Source organism: Bufo bufo, chromosome 3 (genome assembly GCF_905171765.1).
Source record: "Bufo bufo chromosome 3, aBufBuf1.1, whole genome shotgun sequence".
Classification (NCBI taxonomy): Eukaryota; Metazoa; Chordata; class Amphibia; order Anura; family Bufonidae; genus Bufo; species Bufo bufo.
Window position 1 is genome coordinate 651024290 of NC_053391.1, and position 14517 is coordinate 651038806.

General features: G+C 45.6%; 1 protein-coding gene across 1 annotated transcript in view; it reads left to right on the plus strand.

Annotated features, from left to right (window-relative positions):
- The window catches only part of CWF19L2 (CWF19 like cell cycle control factor 2), a 153954-nt gene that overhangs the window by 78722 nt on the left and 60715 nt on the right, over positions 1-14517 (plus strand). The window contains exons 11-12 of the mRNA XM_040426268.1: positions 11969-12094; positions 12856-12993. Of these exons, the coding sequence (XP_040282202.1) occupies positions 11969-12094; positions 12856-12993 (264 nt within the window). The remainder of the gene's footprint in view (positions 1-11968; positions 12095-12855; positions 12994-14517) is intronic.

The following is a 14517-nucleotide window of genomic DNA, read 5'->3' on the forward strand; positions in this document are numbered from 1 at the left end:
CGTCTCTCCTTACCCCACACAAAGGCAGTCATCAAAGAAACCCCGGGGGATAGGAGTACAAGCGTGTTCTAAGAGATATAGGCCTTTGGGAAGCAAAATCATTTTTATCAGGTTTAAACGTCCCAGGATCGAGATAGGTAGATCTCTCCACACCTTGAATTTGGTAATAAACAAGGGCTCTGAGGGGGCAATGTTTTTAGCAAACAACACAAGGGGGTCCTTGGTTATGAATATGCCCAGGTATTTGAAGTGTTCTACCACCGTGAGGTTATTGTATATTGAGGGCCACTCTGTCAACCACAGCGGCATAAGGGCAGACTTTGTCCAGTTTATTCGCAGGCCAGAAGAGTGGCCACATTTTTCAATTAAATCTATTGCTCTGGGGAGGGAATTCTCCACATCATCCATGTATAGTATAATGTCGTCCGCATATAACTCTACTTTATCCTCCCTTCCTCCCATGGCTATTCCTTTAATTATGGGATCCTGGCGTATTTTAATAGCTAGATACTCTATTGCTACCGCAAATAAAAGGGGGGATAGGGGGCACCCCTGTCGTGTTCCCCTATTTAGCTGAAACATAGGAGTCAGAGATCCGTTCACTAGTACAGTTGTCCCCAACCGCCGGGCGGCAGCCCAGGATCGGGCCCTGGAAGATGGTTTGCTGGGCCGCGGCGATCAGGGCAGTCTTTAACGCGGTACTAATGAAGCGCTTCCATTATGGAAGTGCTTCATTAGTACAGGAGGACCAGAAAGCGGTGAAGGATCTGTATTCACCGCTTCCTTGTGCTGCTGCGCACAGCATGAGGTTGCTCTGTGACCTCACACTGTGCGCCGCGATACACAGCCGACAGCAGGATGAAGAGGATCGCGATGGGGACCAGGAGCAGGAGAGGCAAGTGTTTTTTTTTTATTTTATTTTATTTGCACTGGGGGCTTATGGCTGACATGGGGGGCTGATGGCTGACATGGGGGGCTGATGGCTGACATGGGGGGCTGATGGCTGACATGGGGGGCTGATGGCTGACATAAGGGGGCTGATGGCTGACATAAGGGGGCTGATATATGGCTAAAGGTTTGGTGGTTGATCTGAGCCATTGGGGGACTGATCTGAGGTCTGATTAACATTGGGGGTCTGATTGCTGGTCTGACCTGAGGTGTAATGAAAAATATTTTTTTCTTATTGTTCTCCTCTAAAACCTAGGTGCGTCTTATAGGGCGGAGAGACCCTAGTCAGTTTATATAGTCGTTAGTGTTATATATTTTAATATGCACCTTGTGTTTTGTTATGCGCGTGAATCAGTCAGCCCCGCCCACCTCCTAAGCCCTGGGAAAATTGTCTTGCATGAAACTGGTCCTTGGTGCAAGAAAGGTTGGGGACCACTGCACTAGTACATTAGCTTTGGGTTTTTGATAAAGTATGTGTATCCATTTGATGACTGTAGGGCCAAATCCAAAACTTTTTAGCACTTCTATTAAATAAGGCCACTCAACAGAGTCAAACGCCTTGGCCGTGTCTAAAGAGGCCAAGGCCCATTGTTTATTCTTTTCCCTTCCTATTTGTGCTATAACTTGTGCCCTCCTTATGTTGCTCGACGTGGATCTGCCCGGTATAAAACCCGTCTGATCTTTCTTTGTGTAATATGAAGGTTATCACTTTAATTAAATCTGTTGGCTAATATTTTGGTAAGAATCTTGTAATCAATGTTTACTAGGGATATGGGTCTATAGGATCCACACTCCAGGGGGTTCTTGTCAGGTTTTAGTAGCACTACTATTGTGGCATCATACAGTGATTCGGGTAGATGTCCCTGTCTTAGTGACGCTTCATGCATTTTGAGTAGTTGTGGTCCCAATATGTCAATATAGTTGGAGTAAACTTCCAGCGGGATGCCATCAGGACCAGGGGATTTCTCCAGGTTCAACCCTTTTAATGGCCTCTTTAACCTCTTCTATCGTAATCCCTTCATCTAAGACAGTGGTGGCGAACCTATGGCACGGGTGCCAGAGGCGGTATTCAGGGTAAATCGCTAGGTAGACACTTTGCGATAAATAAGTGGGTTTTCGGTTGCAGTTTGGGCACTCGGTCTGTAAAAGGTTCGCCATCACTGATCTAAGAGGTCCCTGTCTTGGATTTCTAATTGTGGACACCTTCTCTCCCTCAAGTAGCTATCCAACTCGCACTGGCCATATTGAATTGTGGACATATATAGATCCTGATAGAATGCTTTGAATCTGTTTAGTAAACCATTAGCATCCTCCACTATCCCTCCATCCGTGGTTTGTATACGTAGCACTGAAGGCGCCGCCGTGTTCCCATGTACTACTTGTGCCAGCACCTTCCCTGCTTTATTACCCAACTCAAATGATTGCTGTTTGAGAGAGAACATTTTCCGTTCGCTTTTTTCTTTAAGGTATATCCTATATTGTCTCCCTTTTTGCATCCACTCCCTCATATTGTTATCTGTGGGGTCAGAAGCTAAACGAGACTCTGCTTCCTTACACTGAGTACTCAATTCATTCTCTTTACGCTGAGTAGCTTTTTGGATGTAGGATATAGATGATTTCAGACATCCTCTCAAATAAGCTTTCAGAGTTTCCCATACTAGCAAGTCATTTGTTTCATTTACATGCATTCCCAAGAACACATTAATCTGATCAGGTACTCTGTCATTATTTGTCATTAATGTCAACCAAAATGGATGTATGCCCATCTTATTACTTCCGGTTACTGCATTAGGTAGCGCGAGTTTCATCGTAACCGGTGCATGATCCGACAGGCCCTGCGGTTCATACTTTATGTCTATTAAGTCTAAATATGTATTTTCAGTACCAAATATGTAGTCTATTCTCAAAAGTGCACCCCTTGATGGAGTCAAACAGGAATACTCCCCTCGTGCAGGATTTCTCTCTCTCCACATATCCACCCATCCCATTTCACTAGTAAACCTGGCCAAAATGGTAACAGACGATCTTACACTGGGACGGAGAGCTGAATCGTGAAATCTGTCCAGACGTTCGTCCATCACCAGCAAAACCCGCCGCTGCCTGCAAAACAAAAAAGTGTGGCAGGTGGAGGATTATATATATTCATTATAACATATGGGATACCATTGATATGAGCCCCTCAGAGTCTGTCATTTTTTTGGTGCACTTCCCACCGAATGGTTCGGTGTATTAGCAAAGATACCCCTCTAGAGTATGAGTTCCCATATGAATTTTCTTTCCATTGCACCCACGGCTTCCCCGTCCTCTCCCCAGTGTCAGCCGTTAGATGTGCCTCTTGCAACCCTAAAATGTGAGGGTGACACCTACGAAAATGTGCAAATACTGCCATTCTTTTCCTGGGACCACCCAGACCTCTCGCGTTCCAGGACATCACGGTTAGGGCTGACATGACCTTTCGTTTAATTTTAGTGAAAGGATAAACCCCTTTTGAACCATCGGTGTGAATCATTACAATGACCCATATCAATTGCGGATGTATTCCAGACCCTCTATAGTCAGTATGTCTCACAGAACCATAAACTAAACATATGAAACGTAACTTTTTCAGTAGCTATGTATTCGGGGACCTGCATAGTGCAATAGGATGTTCTACCTATGCAGGTGCCGGAGCGAACGCCCTTCAATAGTAATATTCCCAGTAACTAAAACCTATAGAGAATACAGTGATCAGTGCTAGCTATGTACTTGTTAACTGAAATGCAAACACAACTCAACACCCTGAGTCTCTTAGACATATTGTGAGATACAACACTTGGTGTTTGAGAGTCCTCCATTAGACGACCAAAGACCAGGCAATGTTCACCTGTAATCTGGAGGACTCTCGGTTAGGAAGTGGTCGTCTTGGATGCTTGGTGAGCCATTCTGCAGCCTCTTGCGGGTTAGTGAAGAATATGGTTTTCCCGCCATCCGCGCCACTCTCAAGCGTGACGGGTACACCATTGAATATTGAAGATTAGCTTCTCTCATGCGTCGTTTAACTGCCACAAAAGTAGCCCTTTTTTTTCTGTAACTCGGCTGAAAAATCCAGGAACAGTGAGATGGTAGCATTACCCACTGTGATGGTGGATTTGTTTCTTGCTTGGCTTAAGATAAGGTCTCTATCTTTCCAGTTGAGCATTCGGGCCAAAAGGGGTCTAGGAGGTGCCCCTGGTGGTGGGGGCCGCGCTGGGACACGATGAGCTCTTTCCACAGCATAAGCCCTTGAGAAATTAGCATCTGGGAATGTGGATTTAAACCACTGCTCCAAAAACATGGCTGGATCGGATCCCTCGGTTCTTTCCGGCATACCAAGGATCCTTACATTGTTTCTCCTCGCTCTGTTTTCTAAACCATCACATTTTTGTCTCCAAAGCTCCACTGAGCTCTCTATAGCTTGCACTCTGGCAGTGAGGGGCCTTGTAAGACCCTCCAGTTCAGAGACTCTCTCTTCTGTGTGGTGCACTCTTCTGGCGCAGCAGTCCCAGGTCTACTCTGACTTCATCGATTTTACCAGTAAGTGATGACCGGCAGGTAACAATCGCCGCCATTAGCTGTTCATGAGCCGTTTTTAGTGTCAATTCTGCCTCCACAGCTGGGTGTCGCTGGGTGTCGGGATGGCTCAGGATTATGGACAGGAGCCGGAGCAGATCTCAAGTGTGACCGTCCATGCCGGCAGTTCGCCACGCCACCGTTTGTATTATCTGTAACATAGCCAATACAGATCCGTCATGAACTCCATTGAAAGTCAATGGGGGACGGATCCGTTTTCTATTGTGTCAGAGAAAACGGATCTGTCTCCATTGACTTACATTGTGTGTCAGGACGGATCCGTCTTGCTTCGCACCACATCGCGGACAGAAAAACGCTGCTTTATTCTTTCTGCGATGGGGACGCAGCCAAACGGAACAGAATTCATTCTGGTGACTCCGTTCCCTTCAATTCAGTTTTGTCCCCATTGAAAATGAATGGGGACAAAATGGAAGCTTTTATCCCCCCCGCTATTGAGGGTCCTTTGACTTATCTCAATAGCGGAAAGGGAAAACGCTGGTGTGAAAGTAGCCTTAGGCGTAGAAAATGTTCTAAATCTACACCAGCAAGTAAGCTGGCGGGGGTTGCGCCGAAGTTATGTAGAGGCCGGCGCCTCTGGATAACTTTGGCGGGTCCACCTGCAGCTATAGGGGTTATTAAGACGCCCGTCTTATTAAAAAACCCCCTTGTCTTCAAGATCGGTTCTAATCACTAACTAAACCTCTGATGAAAAAGCAAGAGGGTGGCAGCGCTCTGCTCCTTTTGGCTTTCAACGGGTCGGCTCGCATTTGGAGTGTGCGGAGTACGGATTCGTAGGAAGTACAGTAATCCCTCAAGATACAATGGCCTCAGGATACATGTTTTAAACATAGTGATCTTTTCTGGGCCATCGGAAGTTGAAACGACTCAACATGCAATGCCTCAGACTCACATCCAACATCAACATGGCCATTGCACTGGTAATACACCTTTATGGGTTGACTATTAGCTCCTCTGCGGTACTACGTGCTCTGTGCTGCCCCCTGTCTGTGCCAGGATCAGCTGCTCCTTTGGACACCAGCTGAGCAGCAACTCCATTTTATTTTCCTGGCAAGACCCTAAAGAAACTCCTGCCCTCGGCATAGGACGTGGTCTACAGCTACCAGCATCTATTCCTGTTATACTTAAAAGGGTTTTCCAAGATTTTATAACTGATGACCTATCCTGATCACTGATCAAACACTGAAGTGTGAATAACGCCTTATACGAAGCTCCTTGATTTATTTTTTTAGTAGGGGGATATACATCTTATGAGGCCACTGCTTACCAATTTGGTGTGGGGACATTTAGCGGGTTCAGTTGTGTCCCGTAATTTAGCTTTTCATGGACATCAAGTAGGCTCCTCAAAATAATCACTAACGTTCCTGGTCCTTTCACCTTAGTCCTTACAAAATAAGAGGCTTCCTATTAAAAAGTTGTGTCCCCCCCCCCCCCCCCCCCTTTCGTTCCAGAAGTCACTTCTCATTGTGGGCAAAGTGAATTAGTTTCCTGTTTCTTTTACCGTTAAAGGCAATTAAGTCCCACCATGGAGCGTCACAATGTTAATTGCTTCCTCCTTATTTGTATCTTCTGAAATCGACTGTGTTCATGGCATGCCAAGATATGACCAAAGTAATTTAAAAGAATCTAAAAATAAATCACCTGCGCTGAAGCCATTAGCATATCATTGACAGTAATTTACTGCGCTCTCCTCACTCACTGGTCCTTTAAATGATAAACCTTAGTGTGTGCAGAGTATTGAGGTGGAAAATTAATTCACAGTAACCCAGACTTGGAGATGGAAGCTCCTTGGCCCTTGTCGTCATAGGCGGCCATGATTGCTAGCTATATTTGCACTGTGCTTATGGATTTGCTAATGGACTTTTTTTTGCTTTTTTTCAAACATAGAGTTATTTTTTTATTTTTAAGAATTTCCTTAAATTAATTTCTGGAAGTTTAGGACTTTTTGCAAGAATGTTAGGAGGTTACTAGAATAGCGGCTGATGCCAATCCCACATCTGTATGTAAAGGTTTCTGGAGGCTCTCAGGACTGGCATGGGGGGGGGGGGGGGGGTAGATATTTTTGGGATGTTTGTCGATCATCCCATTGAAGAGCCACGACATTCAACCTAAGGGAAAGTTAGCATTCACCAACACAGAGGAAAGGAGTGAAGTATTCCTTTGATCATTTGGTCTCCAACAGCCCCCAACGATTACCCCAGAAAATAGCTAGTATATCGGGGGAAGCGGTCACCCCTGCCTCCTGCGGCTGTGCTATTATATAGTGCACATTTAACAGGGTATTCTTAGAAAGGGATCTTTAGGATATGCTATCAGTTTATGCACAGGATTCCCAAGTAAGGGCTCATGCACATGACCGTATACGTTTTGCGGTCTCCAAATCGTGTTTGCGCAAAACACGGATCCTGGTTCCGAGTGCATGATGCCATTTTTTTCAAACTATATAGAAATGTCCTATTCTTGTCCGCAAAACGGACAAGAATAGCACATGTTCTAACTTTTTGGCGGGGCCGCAGAGCAGACATACGGACACAGTATGCCGTCCACATCTTTTGCAGCCCCATTGAAATGGATAGGTCCGCATCCAATCTGCAAAAAATGCTAAACGGATGCAGACCGAAGACTCGGTGCATGAGGCCTCATCCTTTTGTTGCACTCCTGGCCACCTACTTTTCAATGGAACTGCAATTGAGCAATCGATTTGGCGTAATTCCTCAGACGGGTGGCCTGGGTGCCCGTCTGCAGTGTAGGGCAGCAGGTGGTGGTCCCAGAAGTCAGGCCCGACCAGTCATAAGGTAATATCACTTTATTATTATAGTGATGTACCATGACCTACTAAGCAGGATCAGTGGAGGTCTCACTTTTACAAAATTGCAAAACCCCTTCAAGTAAATGGCTAACCGTTTTAGTACGTGATCACGAGTCCCCTCGATTAACCTGCTTCGATCCAAAGACAGCAAAACAAAACCTTTGACATAATTGCCAGTTGCTCTTCTAGTCTTCAAATATGTCAATCAGAATAACTCCCTGGATCAATGTCCGATACTGTAACTAGTAATATTCGGTCTATGTAGACCTGCATTTGGGCCCCTTTTGATCGAGTCAACCATCTTTTAAAACTTCCCATAATTTTATTTGCCTTTGCAATTTCTAAACTTGTTTACCGAGTGCCTCCTAGTCCCTTTCGGTGTCAGTTTTCCCTACTATTTTACTATTAATTTCTTATGTTTCGTTGTAATAAGATAATTTTCACTTTATTTGTCCCTCGGGCCGTGCTCTCTATGTGAGTAGGACAGTGGTGTGTGCCTCATAACCGTGTAACGTTGGACCGTGCCTTATCACCTATTGGCAGTCAGGCTTTAGCTGGTTGCTGCTGTGATCCGTCATAACTATGCCGACATCCATGCTGCAAACTGTTTAAAGTACGTTCACATCTGCGGCATTTCGGATCCTGACCCCATAGACTATATTGAGATCTGGCTGCCTTCAGGCTATAAAAAAAATACCATTGCATTTGTTCAGCCAAAAGCCGGGACTCATGCCAGAAAGCAGCCAGATCCCATTATAATCTGTGGGATCTGCGGCACTGGGCGGATCCGGAGATCTCAGGCCGGCTGTTCTCTGTTGGATGCCACAGATGCTAGAATCCCATTATTAATTGCTGGCCGTACACTGGCCAAATGAGTGATTTCCTCCCAACTCTCCTTTCCTAAGAATAAAAATATTGGGCATGTTGAAATCTTAAAGGGATTGACCGGGTTTAGAGCTGAACCCGGACATACCCTTATTTTCACCCAGGCAGCCCACCTAAGGCTAGCATCAGAGCATCTCGTGCTCCGATGGGCTCCCTTGCCCTGCGCTAAATCGCGCAGGGCACGGGCTCTTTTGTTTATCATAACACTGCCGGGCGGAAGCTTCTTCCCGGCAGTGTGTTCGGTGACGTCACCGGCTCTGATGGGCGTGCTTTAGCGCTGCCATAGCCGTTTTACTGGCTAGGGCAGTGCTAAGTCCCGCCCATCAGTGCCGGTGAGGTCACTGGGCTTCCTGGCAGCCCCATGGAGAGCCCCGGTACGTCACCGGATCTCCACAAAATGCCTTTGCCCTGTGCGATTTAGCGCAGGGCAAAGGAGAGCATCAGAACATGAACTTTTCCGATACTCATGTCAGGGGGGCTGCCGGGGTGAAAATGGAGGTATGTCCGGGTTCAGCTCTGAACCCGGACAACCCCTTTAACTGTCTGATCCTTCTTTCCCTTGACATCTGAGTTGGGAAGCCTCCATACAGGTTAGATGGTCAGCAGGTTTAGCCCATATTAAAGGGGTTTTCTGAGACTTTAAAACTGATGACCTGTCCTCTGGGGCCCCCGCCGATCAGCTGTTTGAGAAGTCAGCAGCTCTTCTCACGGCTTTCCCTTGGCCAGTGACGACACCTTCATCGGTCACGTGGCTTAGGTGCAACTTAGTACCATAGAAGTGAATGGGGCTGAGCTGCAATACAAAGCACAACCGCTATACAGTGTACGGCGCTGTGCTTGGTAAGCACGGAGAAGGCTGCGGCCGTCACAGAAGCGCTGGTGCCTTCTCAAACAGCTGATCAGCGGGGGTCTCGGGAATCAGACACTGATGACCTATCCATTTATAAAGTCTTGGAAAACCCTTTTAATCTAACATGCATGCCCAGAGGTTTAGGTCTTTTTTTCCCTACTTCAGCCTAGTATACAGTGCAGGCATACAGTACCACAGCAGAGCAGCAGAATTTTAAATGCAGCTCTGGATGTGAATGGAGGTCGCGGGTGAGCGCTTATCACCTTGATGAAATACAATGTCCCGAGCAGCAATTAAACTGCCATGCCAGAGTGAATTTCATTATTTTTATCTTTTAGATAAGCTTAGTAAAATCTAAATAAGACGCTTTTTTCTTATTGTCTTACAGCTTTTCAGCTTTTTTTTTAAACAAGTTTCCAGAGGGAAAACTGCGCACAGAGAATCATCGGGGAGGACAGCGGGTTATTAGAAAATAATATAAAAGCAGGAGGGTTTTCATCGGGTAATTCTGCGGCGGCTATTGTCATTGTTCTGTCTGCGCCGTCTCCCTAGTGTTCTGGTATCTTGTCTCTCGTGTAATATTACATGGACGGTGTCTGCGTCCTCCCTTCCCGGCATACTAAACACCATCACTGATGGCGAGGAGCATATGCTGATTCCTTCACGGCTTCAGGAGCACTGACCTCTTTTACTGAAAAGCCTCGGTTAATTTTCTGGTCGAAACAGTGTCCGCCATACAGTAGGAGCGCCATTTCTTGATTTTGTGCTTGTGTTGTTTTTATTATTCATGTTTTTTTTTTTACATATTTCTTGACTCTTTCATGTATCTTTTCCCTCCATTACATTTTCTTTGGCAGTAGAACATACAACTTGGTGGCGAATTTCACTAAATTTGTTGCCTTGTAGTTTTACACTGATGACCTATCTAATCGATGGGGGGACCGTCACTCCACATCCCTGCCGATCATCTGTTCTGCAGTATCTCCGGTGCTGGAACTACACGGCTCCATCCACTGTGTAGTGGGTGGAGCTGGTTACAGCAGCACTGCTCCCATTCACTTCAGTAGGGGCAGCACTGCAGTAACCAGCTCCACCCACTACACAGTGGATGGAGCCGTGTAGTTCCAGCACCGGAGATACTGCAGAACAGATGATCAGTGGCTGTGGGCTGTCGGACACCCACCAATCATATATCGGTGGCCTGTCCTTAATATACAGTATTTTGTAATCTTAAAAGCTATTTTATGAATTGACCTGAAACCCGGTTGGTTATTTCAAGTTCTCACATGGCAAGAAATTCAGCACGCCCAACCCTTCTTTACCCCTGACCTGATCTGTCAGCGGTGGTTCGGCATTCCCCCCTATGATATAAGACAGTCATCTGGTCCCACTGCAGTCAGATGGTTCAGCAGATGTTGGTTGTCTGTGTATGGTCATCTTCAGCGCTTACTGTCATGTGTCCCCTATAAAGCCTTCCTGCAACCACAGAAGTATGATCTTAACCAGAGGGGACATGTGCTGTCTGATTGTCACATTTAGGGTTTGTCCAGACAAGGTGCCATGCATGCCACATCAGAAACTGTTACGGTTTCTACCAAGGGTTTACATTTTGTATGGAGTGCACCCACTCTGTTTAGCTCAATTGAATGGAGCTTAACCGCAAGCAGGCTCCCACTTTGACTTTGCCAAGGGTCCAACTCCGCCAAACATGGACCTGAACCTTCTCGGCGCAGTCTGGTAAACGGCACAACAAAAATGATCAGCTGCATGGACTGCGGCGCGGTCTCCAGTTGAAAGCAGTGGAAGCAGTTTCAACACGGAATGGTTTTCGGCACCAAATCCTTGCTGAAACCCACACCCAAAAGTTCCCCCACTACCCCCCCCCTAATGAACATACCCTTAGCGGGCTTTGTTTCCTTACTAAAGTTGCACATCTGATCAATCTTTACCGGCATCTGGATTGCAGAGATTTTTGCTTTGTACGGTTCAGATGTTTTTATGAAGGTTTGTCTATGTTGACCTGGAACTTTTACTCTGAGGAGATATGGCGCTTCTCTGCCTCGGTCTGAGTTGGACTTTTAGCCAGTAACATGCATTTTTATTCATTTTTTTTTTTTACAAAACATTAACATTTAAAGCAAAAGGTGCGATGAGTGTAAATTGCTGGGTGACATTTTTCACAATGGTGTCTACATTCAGAGATGGTGGTATAATATAAGAGTTTTTTTTAATAATTCATGTTTTATTTGTATATGTACAAAGTGTTAAAAATGCTCTGAAGCCCTGGCAGCGAAAGGTTGAAATATGGAGAAAATGCAGTTTAAATGTGCCCTTACCAACCAAGTATCTCTCGGCAGGTCTCTCCCGTACGGTCACTGACTATCAGCAGGCTCGCTATCTAATGGCCGCGTCCTCCCTGATTCCAATGTTCTTCTATTTTACTGTTTTTTTTCCCCCCGTTTCACTCTCATATAAAACCCCTCCCGGGCTGGAGAGGCCTAATCATTTTGTTAAAGGGCAGAAACACACGGCGAGATTCATTAGCAATAAATGCTAAACGCCTTCTGCACATCTGAATAATTTAATATCCACTTCAGTAAGAAAAAGTCCAGCGCCGCCACTTAAGTACTTTATGCAAATATTTAGTTCAAACTGTTCCAACACCTTGAAAGTTTTATTCTGAATTTATGGAAATGGAAATTTGCCAATTTGGCATCACTACTGGGGGAGCATTGCTGGAAAATGAGTTGATGAATGGAGCATGGTCGGAAGCCTCATGCCTCTATCTCTTCAGGGGGCTGCGGGTGGCATTTGAACAATAGATGGAAGATGATCATGATTTGTCTCCATGTTTTCTTATTTGCTTGCAGAACTCAGAAGCTGGTGAAGAGCAAGAAGTTCTGCTGGTCAAAACTGACCTATCCGGGAGAGCTTGGCCCATAAACGCCATGGCAGGTCCTGCAGAGCCGAGGGGAGGAAGGCGAAAAAGACAACTGGTAAATTTTTATGTCGTTTTTTTGGGCTTGTATGTATGCCGTAGATCCTTTTGATGCATTGCAGTTCTACCATTCCTGCGTTGTGCTGGTCTCCAGCGATGGAGGAAGCAGGATGTGATTGAGACAGCGCAGACATCTTGCCCAGGCATGCTTAACCTGCGGCCCTCCAGCTGTTGTAAAACTACAACTCCCAGCATGCCTGAACAGCCTACAGCGATCAGCCTGCAGCAGGGCATGGTGGGAGTTGTAGTTTTACAACAGCTGGAAGGCCGCAGGTTGAGCATCCCTGGTCTAGCCCATTCGGTGCTGCTCCGAGAAGCGATGCAGGCACCGAAGCTACACTTTTGGGTCCGGGCGTAGGCGCGGTTGCTGCTTTTGAAACAAAACTTGATCTTTGGCTCCTGTATCGCTACTCGGGGAAGTGGGGCAGGGCCCAGATTGTCAGGCCTGGGCTAGATGGTCCTGTCAATCAACAGGCAGGTAGGTGCTTCTTCATCTTTGGGGACAGCCCTTCACAGATGAAGAACTCCTGCTAATGAGATGAGTCGATTCTTTAGAATCGATCTTCTTATCTCTACTCCTGACATACACCTCCAGCGCGTATCCTAAACGAAAGGTGAACAAAGCAAAAAATGTCTGCTTTCTTCCGGGAAAAAGCACCACTCTTGACCAAAGGTTGTATCTGGTATTGCAGCTAGTGTATGTGGATATCGTAAGGTGACTTTTCTTTAAAATACATTGTGCATTGCTCGGTGTTGCAGGTTGAGACACACGTCGATAAGGAAAGGGTCCGCTATTTCCATGATGATGACCACCAGAGCCTTCAAGATCTAGTCAAGAGAGAAAAGATGGGAACAGCCGAAGATCAGAACAAACTATACCTAAGAATGGCGGCCAAGGTAATGTCCATGACACGTAGTCGATAGCATTGGTAAAAATGAAATTGCTAAAGCATTCTCACTAGGTCACCATCCTATTCCCATTCTGCTGTGTATGAGTTCACCACAGGCGGTCTGCCTGGGGTCTGTATGACAGCCTTAGCAAAGCATGCAGCCTGTTCTAAGACGGTCTATAGTGGATTTCTCTTTATTGCCTGGGAGCTTTTATATAATAGTACAAGCATTCCGTGTCGTGAAAATTTACGTAATCACAAAAATCCAATTTCTACTATTTCTACTGCATTTCTGCCCTGCCGCAAAATGACCTGCTAACATAATTCAGTGATCTTCCTGTTATCTCAGGAAAAAGTGCTAACAAGGACATGACAGCTGATATCAGAGTGTCATGCTGATTGAATAAGAAGAGCAGGCTGGTTGCTTTAAAAAGGGGGTTGGTGCTTGAAATCATTTTCTTCTTCTGTTAACCATGGCTACCTCCAAGGAAACACATGCAGTTATTGCTTTGCACCAAAAAGGCTTCACAGGCAAGGACATTGCTGCTTATAAGATTAGACCTAAATCAACCATTTATCAGATCATCAAGAACTTCAAGGAAAGAGGTTCAGTTGCTGTGAAGAAGGCTTCAGAGAGCCCAAAAAAGTCCAGCAAGTTATAGGACTGTCTCCTAAAGAGGATTCAGCTACGTGATTAGGTCGCCACAAGTGCAGAACCTGCTTAGGAACGGTAGCAGGCAGGTGTGAGCGCATCAGCACGCATGGTGAGGCTAAGGCTATTGGAAGATGGCCTGGTGTCAAGAAGGGCTTCAAACAAGCCACTTCTCTCCTAGAATAACATCAAGGACAGACTGACATTCTGCCTGAAGTACAAGGATTGCACTGAAGAGAGCTAGGATAAAGTTATTTTCTCTGATGGAGCCCGCTCCAGACTATTTTGGACATCTGAGAAAGAAAGGTGCTACCATGAGTTCTGTGTCATGCCAACAGTAAAGCATCCAGAGATCATTCATGTGGGAGGGTGCTTCTCATCCTGGCGTGTGGGCTCACCCAGTTTTGCCTAAGAACACTGCCATGAAGAAAGAATGCTATCCTCTGAGGGCAACTTCTCCCAACAATCCAGAAGCAATTTTGTGATGAACAATGCTTTTTCCAGCATGCTGAAGCACCATATCACGAGACAAAAGTTAGAACTAAGTGGCTTGGAGAACAAAACATAGAAATTTTAGGTCGATGGCCGGTAAGACCCAAATCTCAGTCTCATTGAGAACCTGTGGCCAATCCTCTAAAAGCAGGTGGACAAATAAAAACACAGAAATTGTAATAAACTCCAAGCACTGATTAGGCAAGAATGGGTCTCCATCAGTCAAGATTTGGCCTAGAAGCTGATATCCAACGTGTCAGGGCGAATTGCAGAAGTTTTGAAAAAGAAGAGTCAACGCTGGAAATACTCTTTGCACAAACCTGATGTATTTGTCCATAAAAGTTAAAAAAAACAACTTATGAAATGCTTAAAATTGAACTTCAGTGT